At 41.6% G+C, this 17139-nt stretch overlaps 1 protein-coding gene across 1 annotated transcript in view; it reads left to right on the top strand.

Moving 5' to 3' along the window:
• The window catches only part of MEGF9 (multiple EGF like domains 9), a gene marked incomplete at its 5' end in the record, with an annotated part of 89164 nt that overhangs the window by 65279 nt on the left and 6746 nt on the right, over window positions 1–17139 (top strand). Inside the window, 3 exons of the mRNA XM_025211226.1 lie at window positions 8911–9050; window positions 13359–13502; window positions 15375–15647. Coding sequence (XP_025067011.1) covers window positions 8911–9050; window positions 13359–13502; window positions 15375–15647 — 557 coding nt within the window. The remainder of the gene's footprint in view (window positions 1–8910; window positions 9051–13358; window positions 13503–15374; window positions 15648–17139) is intronic.

Here is a 17139-nt window from a genome sequence, read left to right as displayed (position 1 = left end):
CATCTGTTCTCTGGTAAATCCTGTAGGTTCCTAGAGCATTCTCTTTTAAATTTTGTTAAATTTTGCCTCAACCCCATTCCTACAGAGTGGTTTTTGTGTGTGTTTTTTTTTTACTTGACCCATGGAAGTGATCATCCTCAACTGTGAGGGATTGCTGCCACTACCAACATAGTATTATAGGACTTTTCTCTCAGCAGTGCTTTACAGGTGCTATTCATTCAGAGACACTGTTTTCCTTTTCTATCAGAGAGTACAACTGCTGTTGTTGTTGCTTGTATTACAGTAGACCATTGGGACCCTTGTGTGCTAGGTGCTGTAAACACACGTAGAAAGAGGCAATATCTGCCCAAGGACTTTACAGTCAAAGTAGACATGACAGAGGTTGAGAGGGAAACAACTGCATGGTGAGATGAGGCTTTGAGTCCCATAGCAGGTTATTGAAAGAGCTGGGAGTATGGTACAGCTTTCCTAAGTGCTAGTGCATCATGTTATATAGAAACCTACCTCTTTCTCTTAGCAGCCTGGTTTTAGTAAATAGGACTTGGGACTTTACTCTCTGTCTCTGTCTCTGGATATGGATATATCTAAAGATACAGATATAGATAGATATGTCTATAGATAGATATAGATACAAAGTAAGTATAAAAATAACGTTTTAGTAAATTGAGGAGAAATCTTGGGTTTTGATCTATTAATTGGACCAAAAATTTACTAAAATTCTATTTTTATACTCAATCACTTTTTTTTTTTTTTTCTTTAGTAAGGTTTCTCTTAGGAAAAACTCCCATTGGGATCAGTTTGAGTTGGATTAAATGTAGCCCATCACTATATATACATATCACCCTGTCTACACACAAGCCAGACTTGAGGTCAGGAAAGAATTTCCATCCAGGTCAGGTTGGCAAGAACCATTGTTTTGTTTTGGATGTTTTACTCCTTCTGAATCATGAGGCATGGTCTACTTCCGCAGACCATCTTAGTATATCTTACATAAAAAATTCCCAAGCAATATAGCCACTAAGGCATTGAGGTGCGTTGCCTCATACATATATCCAGGAATTTTTATTGAAATGTTTTATGGCTGCAGTAAAATTCTTTTAATTTTTGTTGAAATGTTTTCCTCGGTTTTTTTGAGTTTTTCCTTTAACTTGAATAATTTTAATTCAGATGGATATTTTTTTGCAAAAATGTATTTTGTCAAAAAAACGTTTTTTCCACCTAAGCAACTGCAAGTGTCAAGTGGAGAAATTTCGACCAGCTATCATTTGGTGCCCAGTTCCCCTGTGTTTGAACAGTGGCTGGGCATCCAGATTACTTTACCAGTGATGGAAATATATCTCCTCTCCTCCCCCCCCCCCCCCCCCCCCAACTTAAAATAGCCATTAAAAACTCTCTTAATTTGATACGCAGTTGCTGAATCCTCATTGCTCCATGTGCATGAATATGTGCATGTGGCATGTGTATGAAAAGATGTTTAGGACATGTTCATACATTATCTCCTTCTTTCTGCACTCATCGCATCTGGAGGTCCCCTTTGACTTGGTAAAATCTCTGAATTAGTTCAATAGGAGTCGTATCTAGGTAAAGAGTGTAGGCCCATCATATAGCTCACCAAATGGCTGATGTACACAGCCAGATGTTTTAATGCTATTTTCTTTCCAACAAGCTCTTGGGTGCCCATCCTATTCCACACTACATGGTACAGAAAGGACACTGTGTTGCACAAGCCTCTAGAAGATGGGACTATCAGTAGCAGATTAAAAACCTGTTTCCTTCATTAGCTATCGTATGTTGGAGAACACACTTTGCATGACAGGTGCTGTACAGCTCCAGGACATGGGATGGGGTAGGGCTTGGGAAGAGAATAGGTATAAGTTACAACTGGGGTATGCAAAACTCTATAACTCTTGTTCAGAGACGATACCTTTTATTAGACCAACTAAGAAATCACAACAAAAATCTTTCTTTGCAAGCTTTCAGGTACATGTGCCCTTCTTCAGACTGAGGGGAAATTAAAGATGGTAAAAGTCCCCATAGGTAGAAAATAAAAATAATTTTTCACAGAGGAAGCTGAAGGTGGATGTCTGTTCCTCTGGGTCCATACTGGGGTAGGCTACTTTTGGCAGATATCCAGATGGGCCTGTTGAAACCAGAAGGAAGTTGGAAGTGTCCTGGGTTGCCCATTTCCTTCTCATTATTCCTTCTACTGCTCCCACTGAGAGAAATGTTTTGTTGTTGCTATCAACATGGACCACACAGAGGAGGAAGCCATGATGGAGTGCTTAAGCCTATGGTGCAGTTCAGAGATCTCAAGATGGTTCTTGAGTGTGAGAGCCCCTGGTAGTTCACTGAAGGGGACGAGGCATCCCTGCCCAATGGGACAATCCAGAAGCAAACCAGCCAATGGAAAAATGTGGGATTTCTTGCATCCCACCAGGCTATCTCCTCTGCTATGTGGAAGTACGTGGCCCTGGTGAATGGAAATAAAATCAAATAGAGATTTTTACAGGCACATCTGGTTTGAGTGCGAGGCTGGGTTTTGTTTTTGTTTTTTGTTTTTTTTTCCTGCAAGTATTTTATCTTATTTACATCTCTCCTGGTGACTCCTGAAGATATTCAATGTCTGTCTCCATTTCATCGAAGAATGGGCTCCACAGACTATAGTATTTTTGTGGTCATCTTCTGTCTTGTACTGTTTCCTTCATGGGAGTCCTAGTGGACTGGATTCTCAGCCCTCCAATCTCAGATGTCTAAACCAAATTCTCCATCACTCCAGTGCTGCAGAAGATGTGAGAGGGGCCCAATTCTGTGTTTAACTTGGTTCTGCACAACAATGACTCCAGTTAAATCAGTGCCATTCCAGCAGCATACACTGAAGCAGAGTCAGGCTTAGCCTTTTTAAACCCCATGCTGTTGCAGACCCCATTTAGCTCATTAATTACTGCCTTGTCCTACTTCTGCAAGAATCTTTAATTAATCCTTAGGAAACATCCATAAAGGTGATGTATGATGTAAGTGTGTTATAAAATGCACACGCTGTTTAAAGTACATACTTGCCCGATGCAAAGAGAAATGCAGATTGACAACAAACCATTGGTACCAGAGGTCAACTTTGTTCCAGCACATCCTATTACTGATCTATGCATGAGTATTGAGAGCTAAAAAAACTGGCTGGCTTCAGTGGAGTTAGTAATCACTTAACATTAGTCATCAAGGAATTTACATTGCTGCATGTACTATTCCCCCTCCTCTGGCCTCCTCCTTTCTCCTTTCCCTCTCCTGCCGCCCCCCCTCACCCCCCCAATCCTGGCTTGAATTCAAAATCCAGTTCAGTTCTCACTCTGCAAGTATTAAACTATGGGTCTTTTCTTTCAAGCCTTTGGATTTTTATGGGCACAATTGGTCTGTTAACAGGACTTTTTTGTGGCTTCAGTGCATTTATATCATTGACCTTTGCTTCAAAAAGTGTTTGACAGTCTTTACTGGGCTGGAGCTATGAAAGGAAGTGTTGTAAAGGGCTTTATTCTATAGGAGCAGTGACCACAGGCAAAGCTTTATATTTGCTGAGTGATTTAATTCTTGCACATGCAGAATTTGGCTTTGTGCCATGTGTAACATGTTGAGAAAAGCCCTACTAGGGAGGCATTAAAACCAAACTTTCCAAAACCTTTTTTTTAATAACTTCCTTTCCTGTTATTTTTAATCTAACAAGTAAAATTGAGGGATGTTGCCCTGAAACGTTACATTTAACTATAGGAGAGTCATTGGAAAAAACTGTTTAAAATAAAGAAGAAATCTGGGTAGAAAGATGCGGGCAGAGAAGAAGTCTCATTGAAATAAATGTCAGTATCCAAAGAAGGAAAAAAAGATAGGGAACCCTTCCTTAGAATAATGGAAAACAACATGGAAAGCTAAATATGATATAGCTTCAGAGCTTGGTCCTGTTAAGTCCTACTCCCAGGATATCCCATCTAAGTAAAGATTACTGGCATGAGTAAAGAGTATAGGGGAGGGGTTGCTTAATTTTATGCCATCTTCATAGAATCACAGCAATTTAGGGTTGGAAGGTACCTGAGGAGGACATCTAGTCCAACCCCCTGCTCAAAGCAGGACTGTCCTTAACTAGATCACCCCCACCTTCAGGTAGTTGAAGGCAGTTATTAAATCCCCTCTCAGTCTCCTCTTTTCTAGACTAAATAAGCCCAGTTCCCTCAGTCTTTCCTCATAAGTCATGTCTGCCAGCCCTCTCACCATTTTTGTTGCCCTCCGCTGGACTCTGTCCAATTTGTCCACATCCTTTCTGTAGTGGGAGGCCCAAAACTGAACACAGGACTCCAGATGTGGGCACACCAGTGTTGAATAGAGGGGAATAATCACTTTCCTTGACCTACTGGCAACACTCCTACCAGTGCAGACCAGAATGCCATTAGCCTTCTTGGCAACAAGAGCACACTACCGGCTCATATTTAGCTTATTGTTCACTGTAACCCCCAGGTCCTTTTCTGCAGAGCTGCTGCCCAGCCAGTCAGCCCCCAGCCTGTACTGGTGTATGGGATTGTTCCGTCCTAAGTGCAGGACTTAGCACTTGTCCTTGTTGAACCTCATGAAATTGCTTTTGGCTCAGTCCTTCAATTTGTCTATGTCACACTGAATCCTAGCCCTACTTTCCAGCATATCTAGTATTCCCCACAGCTTGGTGTCACCTGCAAACTTGCTGAGGGTGCGTTCCATCCCATCTTCCAGGTCGTTGAAGACATTGAACAAAACTGGCCCTAGGACCGACCCCTGAGACACTCTACTTGATACTGGCTGCCAACTAGACATTGAGCCATTGATTACTACTCTCTGAGCCAGTTTTCTACCCACCTTACAGTCCATTCATCCAGTCCGTACTTCCTTAGCTTGCTTATGAGAATGCTGTGGGAATAGTATCAAAAGCCTTGCTAAAATCAAGGTACACTGCAACCACCGGTCTCCCTGCATCCACAGAGCCAGTCACTTTGTTATAGAAGGCAGTCAGGTTGGTCAGGCATGACTTGATCCTGGTGGAGCCATGCTGACTGTTCCTAATCACCTTTTTCACCTCCAAGCATTGGCGACCCATAGGAGGTGCACGTGGGTGTACCTCCTGAGATCAGCTGTGCGCCCCATGGAAGTGCCAGCTGCGAAACTGGTTGGCGATCGGCTGCTGGGGGACCCCCTCCCACTCCCCCTGGTTGGCGATCTGGTGCTCCCCCAGAGTTGGGAGGCACCAATCGCCCATGCCTCCAAGTGCTTACAAATGGATTCCTTGAGCATCTGCTCATGATTTTTTCCAGGGATTAAGGTGAGGCTGACCGGTCTGTAGTTCCCTGGATCGTCCTTCCCTTTATTAAATATGGGACTAAGGTGGGGCTGACCGGTCTGTAGTTCCCTGGATTGTCCTTCTTCCCTTTATTAAATATGGGCACTGTTTGCCCTTTTTCAATCATCTGGGACATCTCCTGATCACCATGAGTTTTCAAAGATGTTTCACTAGTTCCTACAATAAAATACTAATGGGTTAAATCTGATATAAGCATTAAGCGGGGGAAAATGTGTTTTTAGCAGAGATTTGAAATGAACGGGGGTAATGAAAGTGGGAGACGTAGGGTCCCAGTTCTCTCTTCTGTCCAAGCTATGCTTTGTGTGGTAGCAAGACTGATGGGGAGACAAAGCCATCTTTATGCTGCCTCTTTGGACCAGGTCTGCGGCTCAAGTTACAACAGCTCAGGGCTACTCTAATTTTTATGCATCTGCCCACAGCTCCTATGGGACCATTTTAGCAGCTGGCAATAGTTCTTGACTTGCCCCATTTCTTTTGGCCCCAATTCTGGGAGGAGACCAGGGTAAAATTATTAGCTTTCTCCCCTTTCCCCACCACTTAGGAAATTACCAGTCTACAAAAGGTATTTTTTAGTGGGCAGATCTACCTGGTTTGTCCAGTGGCATCCAGAGCCATGATGCCAAGAAAACTGGGTTCAAAGTGATTGTTCTTCATGGGAAAAGGTGGGAAGGGTGATGGGTCTAGCCCAGCTTAGCAAAACCAAAGAAATGAAGACTATTTTGAACTGTATCTTGTAATATGTGTTGATGAAGATATGTTGCCATGTTATTCTGTAGACCGGAGAAGGCAGAATGTAACCCATTCTTCCACCTCCTCTAAGTCTGAAGCAGTGGTGGTCCACTGCATGAATGCATCTCGTCCTTATGGACAGTTAAACTAAAATTCCAAGATGCTCAGGCTGAGGATATGCCCATGCTCGCATTGCTAGATGGGATGAGTATCCTGATCAGATGGGAAGCAAATCCTTGATGTGAAAAAAGTTAAGAGCCCCTCACCAGTTGGTGTGGGTTTATGATTCCACCCGTCTAATCTTTCATGTTTTACAGCAATGCTCATTTGCCTTGTACTATTATTGCATGCTACAAATGCTGTGCGAGAGCATTCAAATGCAAATAAAAATGATTCCCATTTGCTTTGGATTTAATCATCACAAAAGCACTTCAATAAACATTAGATTTTGTGAAAACCTTTTTTATTGCCGAGCCTCCTTTTTGGGGCTGAACAGCCTCACAGCATCCCTTTAAATTCTGTCTGCCTGCTGCAGTTCTTGATAATGGTCTGGAGGGTAATAAAACATCATATTTCTTGCTCTTTTTTTTGTAATCAGTCCATTAAACATGCCTGTAATTCATGTTTTGAAGCTATTTCTTTGTTTAACCTCTTCGGCTAGGTTACTGTATGTGCGCGTGTGTGTATGTAGCTTTGGGTGTTTCCTGCTTTTTGCTAAGTAAACCAAGATGAAAAATACTAAATTACCTGTGTTTGTGTACAGAGAGGCACAGCAAATGTTGAAACATTGACTAAAGATGTATGGAGTTAAGAGCAACTGGGGTTTATACTTGTGTAGCCCTTAGTATGTGTCGAGGAATCTCAGAGTGCCTATAGGACTGTGCTAGCAATGCTGTGGGTTTATAAGCTGGTCCAGAACAGAGAACTTTGTTCATTTCTCGAAGTGAGCATTTTTAAGAAGTTCTGAGATGCTTTGTTAGTCGGGGGGGAAGGTTTCATTTCTTTTAGGTTTTTTTTCTTTGTTTTTTTCATTTTTTAGCTTCTAGCTTGGACCAGAACTAGAAATACTGAAATAATCCTTTTCTCATATAGTTTCCAGACCAAGTTTGTACATTAGTGAGGTCTGAAGAAACTTTCAGGGATGCCTCTGATATTAAGGGGTTACTTGTCTGTGCTAAACTCAACTCTAGACCATTGTTGTCTCATTTATTTTCTGTTCACCTTGTAGTAGTGTTTAGAACGTGTTAGCTGCTTTCCAAACACAAAGGAGGAAACAATCTCTGCTATGAGTTATGCTTTTTAGGCTATTGCTAATTGGACTTGTCCATTCCATTCACAGCAAACCTGTTTGGCAATTTAACTCAGCTTACATTTTGACCATCAAAAAATGGAAAGATCACTTTTCCTTTCTAAAAGTTGTTGTTTGGTCTTTAACAGTTCCTGAGCATGTATCTTATTTTAATGGGGAAGCAGGGGCACAGGAAGCAAAACGATGTCAGTAGGGTTGACAGAAGAGAGAACTTTCATTGTTACATACAATTTCTCTGAGAATTATGCCCCAATTTTAAGTGCTCAGAGTGTGCTCCACGAAGTCAGTATTTTCCTAAGCCCCTGAATAAGATGATTATCCTTAAAAGTCCAAGGAATGAGTTATCTTTGCTTTAGTCCAGTATTTGATCATACAGATGAGAATAACAATCGCCTTGCCTACCTACTGTATTTTGTTATGGAAGGATTTTGCCCCCAAGGTACTCACCCCACAATGCCCAAGAAAATAGGTTATCTGTAAGGATTAGCAGTGATGGGATTGTTTCCCAGGGCTGTAGGGCACCTACTTAGTCACTTGTGTTGTTACAGTTCAGGGGCTATGGTGGCTTCTACTCTACTTCACTAAATGGGCTTGGGAGGTAGAGCAGGATGATAAAATTTCAGCCACACAAGGGATGCAGTACAATGCAATTATTTCCAAAGATACAAAATGGCAACTGTACAGTACCCAGTGCAAAAGTTTAGGACAGACACGGATAGCTGCTGTTTTCCAGATTTAAAACTACAGGAAATTAAGGTATAGAGAGAGGGCCAAATTCTTCCCAAGATGGGATTTGATCTGAAAAATAGGGCTTAACATACTGCCTAATGGTCCTTCAGCTGCTCAGCTGGTTAGAAAATTGCAAATATATGCTCACTTGAAAGGCAGCAGAAGCAAAAAGAGACTGACTGGGGACACTGGGTAAGAGGTTAGTCAGTGGGAAAGTCATCTTGGTGTGTTCTCCTTATCCCTGAGGAAGACTTCCAAGGGTGAAAAGTAGGTGTCTCCATATGGGCCTGACTGATCAACAAATAAAGATACTTGATGGCTGTTGTATGGAGAGATGGTACACAGAGGTGTGGTGTCCCAGGTGAGTAGGATCACCAGTGCCCTATCAGTGGAAAGTGCTTTCTATGGCCAGGACTTTAAAAAAACAAAACAAAACAAAAAAACCCTTGTAATTTGGGGTGCCTCAGTGTTTTGCATGCACAAGAGAAAGAGAGACTGTAAAGGGACTTGATTTTCAGAGGATAGATACTAGCACTTCTTGAAAATCAGAGCTTTAAAAGTGTGTGCAGGTGGCCACCAGTAAAGTCACTAGATGTTTATTGAAAATCATGGCCCTTGTGTTTTATAATACAGTCACTACACTTCCATTGAGCGCTAGTGCAGGGGCATGAAATAAGAGGAACTAAATTCTTTTTATACCAGAACGACTGAGGATTAGTTTTCGTTGAGTCATTTAGTAGCACATTCATATTCCTTTTTCTTTTTTTCTCTATTATAGTTATGGAAAATGCCAGTGTAAAGTTGGTGTAACCGGCTTCAAGTGTGACCAGTGCCACGATGGATACTACAGGTTTAACAAAACCACTTGTGCACCCTGCCAGTGCAATGACCATTCCAAGAGCTGTGATGGCTTAACAGGTAAATTCCTTTTGCACACTTGGGGCCAGACTTAATGTTGGTGAGACTCTGCTGATGTTCATAGATTCATAGATGCTGGGGTCGGAAGGGACCTCAATAGATCATCGAGTCCGACCCCCTGCATAGGCAGGAAAGTGTGCTGGGTTTGGATGACCCCAGCTAGATGCCTATCTAACCTCCTTTTGAAGACCCCCAGGGTAGGGGAGAGCACCACCTCCCTTGGGAGCCCGTTCCAGACTTTGGCCACTCTAACTGTGAAGAAGTTCTTCCTAATGTCTAGTCTAAATCTGCTGTCTGCTAGCTTATAGCCATTATTTGTTGTAACCCCCAGGGGCACCTTGGTGAATAAAACCTCACCAATTCCCTTCTGTGCCCCCATGATGAACTTATAGGCAGCCACAAGGTCGCCTCTCAACCTTCTCTTGCGGAGGCTGAAGAGGTCCAGGTGCCCTAGTCTCTCCTCATAGGGCTTGGCCTGCAAGCCCTTAACCATACGAGTGGCCCTTCTCTGGACCGTCTCCAGGTTATCCACATCCCTCTTGAAGTGTGGTGCCCAAAATTGCACGCAGTATTCCAACTGCGGTCTGACCAGTGCCCGATAGAGGGGAATTATCACCTCCTTGGTTCTGTTCGTCATGCATCTGCTGATGCACGATAAAGTGCCATTAGCTTTTCTGATGACTTCGTCACACTGCCGACTCATGTTCATCTTGGAGTCCACTAGGACTCCCAAGATCCCTTTCCGCTTCCATGCCACCAAGCGGTAATTTCCTAGGCAGTAGGTATGCTGGACACTTTTCCTCCCTAGGTGCAGCACTTTGCATTTCTCCTTGTTGAATTGCATTCTGTTGTTTTCTGCCCACTTGTCTAACCTGTCCAGGTCTGCTTGTAGTTGTTCCCTGCCCTCTGGCGTGTCCACTTCTCCCCACAGTTTTGTGTCATCCACAAACTTGGACAGAGTACACTTCACTCCCTCGTCCAAGTCGCCGATGAAGACATTGAAGAGTATCGGTCCAAGGACCGAGCCCTGTGGGACCCCACTGCCCAAACCCTTCCAAGTTAATACCGACCCATCCACTACGACTCTCTGGGTACGACCCTCTAGTCAATTCGCCACCCACCGGACTGTGTAGTCATCCAAGTCACAGCCTCTTAACTTATTTGCCAGTATGGTGTGATGTTGGCTAGACTGCAGTGATGGTGTAAGTTGTGCTTTTGGACTGGAGACTTGTCATCTGTCTTTGGTTTCTGCTTGTTTAATTCATTATTCCTCCAGCCTCAGCTCCTTTATTTAGATCTTTAATTGAATTACGTAGGATTTGATTTGATCCTCTTCCCATTGATGTCAATGAGAGCTTTGCCATTCACAGTAATGGCAGCAGCCCTCGGCTATTATTGTTATGCCCAGGTGTCCCCATTGGGAATCAATGTGCCTTCTGTTCTACATACTGTGCAAACACAACAAAAACATAATGCCTGTCTTGAAGAGCTCACTCTTTTACTTTGTTTATCCAGAAACATGTTTAGTACAAGTGTTTTGCTGCTTGCTGTGGATGGCCAGGATTGCCATAAATAACATGATAAGAGCTGGGGATAGGAGGGGCAGGGGGAAATCGCTCTGTACTCATTTCCACCTATTATTGAATTTGCCTTATGTCTCGTGTGTTCACTTTCATTGAACATTCACGCAACTATATTTCACATGCATAGATTTTCACATAGGACAGATCTGAATGTGCATAGAAAAAAAAATTCCAGAAAAAAATTTCATACCAGAAATTCACATTGAAACAATATAACTCGTATGACCAATCTCAACTAAGTGACAGACCTGCAAGCTTCGAATTCAAACTTTCAATGATGAACTATAGAGTAAAATAAAATTTAACTGACTTTTGTGTAGGAGCTTAGAAACTGACAGTAAGTCCAAGGGGTTTGCAGCTTGCTGGTGAATGTTAAAGGGCAGAATTGATCAAATAAATTATTTGTTAGCCATTATCTTCTCTACCCTCATATTTATTACTGTATTGTCTGCATAGTTGTGGCAAAGAAGCAGGGTCAGTATTGATAAATCATAAAATTAATTCAAACCAGGTAACACCATTGTGGCATTTGACAGGAACAAAATTAATGGAAAACAGCAAGGGTAACAGCAGATATTAAAATTTAATTCTGTTTTGGTCTGACTCTGAGGAGCATTTACTCATATATTTAACCTTAACTTTCATTTAACTCACAAGATATGTTTGAAGTTAAGCATGCACTTAAGTATTTTCTGTAATTCCAGGCTGTATATATGAGCTTTCTGAGAGAGCACTATTGGCTGTAAGATTGCATACAAAAAAACTGGAGGGGAGGAGGATAAGGGGGTTAGACAAGTCCTTGACCTTGCTGTTGGGTCCAGTTCTGCAGAAGTGTCAAAGGTCTGTCTGTACAGATCATATTGCAGAATTGCAGCCAGGCTGTGTTATTGCTAACATGCCCTGTTGTGGAATACTAGAAAATGCATTTTCTTTTCCTTGCCTCTGCGTATTAGTTGAAGCAGAATGAACCACAGACAGTAAACTAGACCTGATTTCTATCAAGTAATATATGCTGATAACTCTTGGTATAAACTAGTGCCTGCACTTTTCTTGACCTCTCTGACTTATATTAAAAAAAATGTATTCTTTGTCAATGTCAAGGTTTTATTTGCATTAATGCTGTGCTGTGGGCTCCCTCTGGTGGCTAGCTGAACACCTACATACAGGTCTGTCAGGCCAGTGGTTTTCAACATGTGGTCCACGGACCCCTGGAGATCTGCAGACTGTGTAAGGGGTCCGTGAAAGATGATTATGATCAATCAAAAGTATGTGAATACCCACGCTTACAGTTCAAAGGGTCCGTACATCCATTCAAATCTTTTAGGGGTTTGCAAAGAAAAAAAGTTGAAAACCACTGTATTAGGCTTTGGTCTATTGAAGAAGCAGTAGTTAGAGCAACGTAAGTGGAAGTGGCTGTGTTGCTTTGGACAAGTCACTTTGCCACCGTGCCTTATGTTATTCACCTCTAGAATAAGTGGAACAACATCTACCTAACTGGAGTGCTGAGAGGCTTAATTATGCCTGCCAGGCACTTTGAGAATGGAAAGTGTTGTTAATGATTAATGCTTTTCCACAGAGAAGAAAATGAAGCCTGACGAAAAACACACAGCATGCTTTATATGACTGAGCAGCCTATTGGTCCAGGACAGGGCAGGCATTTGGATATTGATAGACAAAGATGCTGAAAGTGGCTGCTGATGGAAGTTGGGTGTTGAACAGGCTACCCAGAAAAATGCAGTAATGCCAGATTTATACTGGTGTAACTGAAAGCCTGAGCCTTAATGTTGACCAGGACGAACCACTTCTAAGAGTTGGTTTTCCATGATTCATTTAGTCCTTGACCTCTCTCTACTGAGGCAGCCAATAAAAGGTTTCATCCATTGTAAATAGTGATATGGTAATTTCCCCCATGAAGACCACTGGCCATGTACCTGCCATCAGAGAAGGATCAAATATTGAAGAGAAACTTGAAATATTGAATGGAGCAAACATCTTTAGTCATCACAGGAACTACCAACCCCTACCATATATGTAAATGAACTGTTTTTTAACAGCAGTAGCCAGCCAGTTATTCATCTCCTTTTAACCTGAGGGACAGATGCAAGGAGAAATCAGACTTTCTTTGGGACTTTATCTGCAGAATCACCACTACACCAGGGAAGAAAGATGAAGATGAATGTAGTTTATCTGGGGTCAGACTTGCATGATGTTTAAACAACCTTGATGGATGGTATAAGGAACAATATTTTGTTTGAACTAGAATCTCAACATTGACTGACTCATGGATTTTACATGCTTGATTCATGTCAATATTTTTTTCCACCTACTAAAACACAAATAGCTTAGCTCAGTGAGTCTGCTCTTGTGTTTGTTTATGCTGTAAATACACTGCTCTGTGCCACTGTCATTTCTCATAAGGTTGCTTTTAGTTCTTTAAGAGACTTGTACATGGGTTTTAATCAAATACGCTTCCTTCAAGTCACCTTCACCCTTGCTGCAATTGCAAAGCTTGTTGAAGTACACGATTTTCCTGTTGCTGGATGACTTTTCAAAAGGGCTTGCATTTTTAGAGCTAGAGACATTTTTTCCCTGTGTTTGCAGTAATATCAAGGTAAAATTTACAAAAGTGTGTGTGTGTACATACACACACAATTCTTGCTAAAATTGTATGCCTCTGTTGCTGTTGTTAAATGACCTGTATATTTTTTTGTGTTGATTTCTTTAGGTGCCTGTTTGAACTGCCAAGGAAATACGGAAGGAAGTCAGTGTGAAAAATGTAAGGTTGGCTTCTACAGAAGCACCCTCCCAGCCCATGAATGCCACCACTGCCCATGTTCAACTGTCGCATCTACTGGTAGCTGCCGAATAAGTAAGCCTATTTGTGCTAAGCTGGTTAGAACAACTTCTTCCTGTGTTTTTCATAACTAAACTTTTCTCAGAGTTGATCATCTTGGTATCTTAGTCTAGAAGCCTTACCTTAAGTCTTTTTCAGGGGAACTGAAGTGTATTACTGGAAGTGACACATGCCAGGAAGAGCCCAATATTTATTTAGAATATTTTATTAGTGTTTAGGAGGGCAACAGCACAGAGACCACTGGAAGGCTGCTCACTGCAGGAACTAGCTGTTTTGTGATGTGAACTTCACTGCAAAGCTCCGGTAGCTTTCACTGATCTTTTAAAATGTATTTAAAGTTTTTCAGACAAGATATTGATGCTGCAGGTAATTAGCCTGTGATACTGCCAAGGGATGAATTGTGCAGAAAATGTGCAACGGGCATATGCAAGTCTTAATTCCTTCTTGTATAGTAGATAAGTGGTGCAGAGGCCATATGCTGTCACTTTCAATAGGGGCTGAATTTCTCCCGAGTCATAGACAATACAGCCTGCCACAGACATACTCTATTCTTTGGTGGGCTGTAGAGTTTGTGAAGATATCTATGCCTTAAAATTTCTGCAGTGGTGCTTTGACTGTTTAGCACTAGATGACCAGAAATGTAGCAAAGAATAAGTATGGGTGGTGGGATGAAATTAAGAAAGGATAAAATTAAGATGACAAATGTCCTGACATTGAGATATCTGGCTATGTAAGGAGACTCCTAAAGGTAGTGATGGCAGGTTGGTTTCTTTGGGGCTTTTAAAATTAATCTGACAAAAATGCTAGAAAACATAACATAGGGATCTGACTTGCAGTAAGCAAAGAGATGAACTATGGCCATTTTTCTCAGCTTTTTCAGGTTGGCAACCCATTACTTGAAGTTAAAAATTGTACGAGTAAACAAATGGAGGAGTAATAAAGCTATGTAATTTATTTGTGTGTGTGTTTTGAGAGAAACAGAATATAGAGAAACTGAAAATATTCGACCTTGAAGGGTAATGCTATTCTGGGAATGGGGAACAAGATTTCCATTGCTTTAGATGATAATAAAATGGTCAGTGTCTCCTTGATTGCCTGTTGTCATCCTTTGTTAGGTTTAGATAATCTAAAAAGTTCTCATGCATCTCTAACTTTCATGGTGTAATCGCAGTGTGCCATTTGTTTGTTGCAGTTGGTCACTCAAGACAAAAGCATCCTGTAGTAATGATCTTGATGTGGTCGGAAATAACAGTTACATAGATATAGCCATGTTAGTCTGGAGCAGTGTTCCCTCTAAGTTGTGTGGTGTGCGTGGCCATGCAGGTGTGCTCATGCTGCGTTGCCAGGTGCATGCCTAACAGCTCAGAGGGAACGCTGGTCTGAAGTCAGGCAGAAAGCAGAGTAGAGATGCACCTTATAGACTAACGGAATCAGGGATGCATGAGCATCTGATGCAGTGAGCTGTTGTTCATGAAAGTGTATACATCTTTGATTCAGTTAGTCTGTAGGGTGCATCTCTACCCTACCTTCAGTTATACAGAAGTTACGTTATACTGGTATAAAATGTTCCAGTGTAATTGTTATGTGTTTTTGGGCCAGTGTAAGTGGAGCTAAGCTGTTTCAAGTTTAAAGTTACAATGGTTTATCTCATATATACTATATATACTGTTATAGGAATAAATGTAACCTAACAGTTAAACAGCTGATGTTTGCTTCAGAACTAAATGGCAGGTCCTCCCTCTTCTTTTAAAGCAGTTTAAAATTATGTCCATGTAGAGCCTCAGTTTGCCAGCAGTTTTTAATAGCAGTCGAAATATGTAGGATATGCAGGACTGAAAATAATAGCTTTCTTATTTAAGTTATTTGTATTTTCTCTTCTCTTTTTAGAACCTGGCCAGCATGTCCCAACATGTGACAAATGCAAAACTGGATACACTGGCCCAAACTGTAACCAGTGTGACAATGGCTATTACAATTCTGACAGTATCTGCATAAGATGCAAATGTAATGGGAATGTAGACCCAATTCAGTCACCCAGGATATGCATGCCAGAGACAGGGGAATGCATTGGCTGTCTATACCACACTGCTGGGTTTCATTGTGAGGAATGTCAGGAAGGTTATATCAAAGACCCTGAGGGAACCAACTGCACCAAGAAAGGTAAAATGTTCTCCTTATATCGGTGTCCATGTATATTGTGTGGATCATATGCTTACAAGCTCTCAGAGGGAGGGGAGGGGTATTTCTTGTATTTGTTTAAGGAGGGGTGTACAGTTGATGGAGGAAGCAGTAATTAAGTAATCCATGATAGACATGGGCACTCTTTCAAGATAGCAGCCAGAAGAGATTCTCAGGTGACCATTTCTGATGCTCTGTAAGTCTTATTTTCAATTAGAGAAAGCATGTTTGACCATTGTCCACATTGAAATGAGCAGCGGTGATATTTCTGACATGCTGCCTTTGGCATTCTGGAAGTGGCTCTTACAGACAATTCCCTGTCCATCTCAAGACAGTGTGTGGGGAAGAGATCTTTTAAGTGTCTTAGCACAGAAAAATATTTGTGAAAATTCCTTTCCTGAAGTCAGCTTTCCTCTTTGTGCGAGTGTGAGGGTGTATGTGTGGGTGTTTTATAAAGGTAAAAAAAGCAACAGATTTATCTGGCTGGGGTTTGAAGGTCAGATTATCTAAATCTAGTGATTCTTTCTGGCCTAAAAATCTATGAATTGGAGATTAATTTGGGTTTTTCAGCAATTTTCTGCTCCTTGAATTGTGGCAGGAGATATTGTGAAATGCGCTGAAACCAAAAGATTCTTTCCAGTGTACACAACTGAGCAAGTACATGGGTTTATGTAGCTGAGTGGAAACTCCATCACCCACTCCATACACACAAGCTGCTTTTCTCTGACTGTTCTCATTCAATAGCACTGCTTACATATGTACGGATTTGCAGGATCAGTCCCTTAGGCTTTTTACAATAACATTAACATTAATTTTTTTTTTTTTTTTTTTACAATAACATTTAGCACCTCAAAGTAGTAAATGAGATATTAACCAACTACTTAAACAAATTCGGGGGGATTATCATCTTTATTTTGTGGATGCTAAAACCGAGGCACAAATCAATTAGCAATTTAGCCAGAGGGGCAGAGAAAATCATTGTCACATGGGGTTTGGAATTGACCATTACATAATATCAAGGCTTTTTAGGAATTGTCTAGGTCATATACCCTCTCTGTGTATTGTGTCTATGATTCTCAGGTACAAGTTGGTTGTGGTGCTTGAAGATGCCACTTTGTAAGAGTGCAGCCATGTGGTAGAAATGGCTTCTTCCACAGTGCTGCAGGAGTTGTTAGTACATTACTAAAAATTTTAATGTCTATTTGCTTTAATTTAATATATCTCAGTCTCCACAGGGATGTTAATAGCAATTTTACTTTAGTTCCCCCCACTACAACTCACTGGGTTCATCTACATATGCAGTTAATATGCTGCAATAAATTCTGGAGCTGTCTGAGCCAGAGTAAGCTGCTCCTAGATGCAGCATCTACACATGCACCTGGAACAGCAGCAATTTGTGTCAGGGAGGAGCAGGCTCAGGCTAGCAGGGGGCATGAGGGGTCAGCCCCAGGCTCTGGATGGTGGTGTCAGATGG

This window comes from Alligator sinensis, unplaced genomic scaffold (genome assembly GCF_000455745.1).
Source record: "Alligator sinensis unplaced genomic scaffold, ASM45574v1 scaffold388_1, whole genome shotgun sequence".
Taxonomy (NCBI): Eukaryota; Metazoa; Chordata; order Crocodylia; family Alligatoridae; genus Alligator; species Alligator sinensis.
This window is presented reverse-complemented; position numbering and strand designations above follow the sequence as displayed.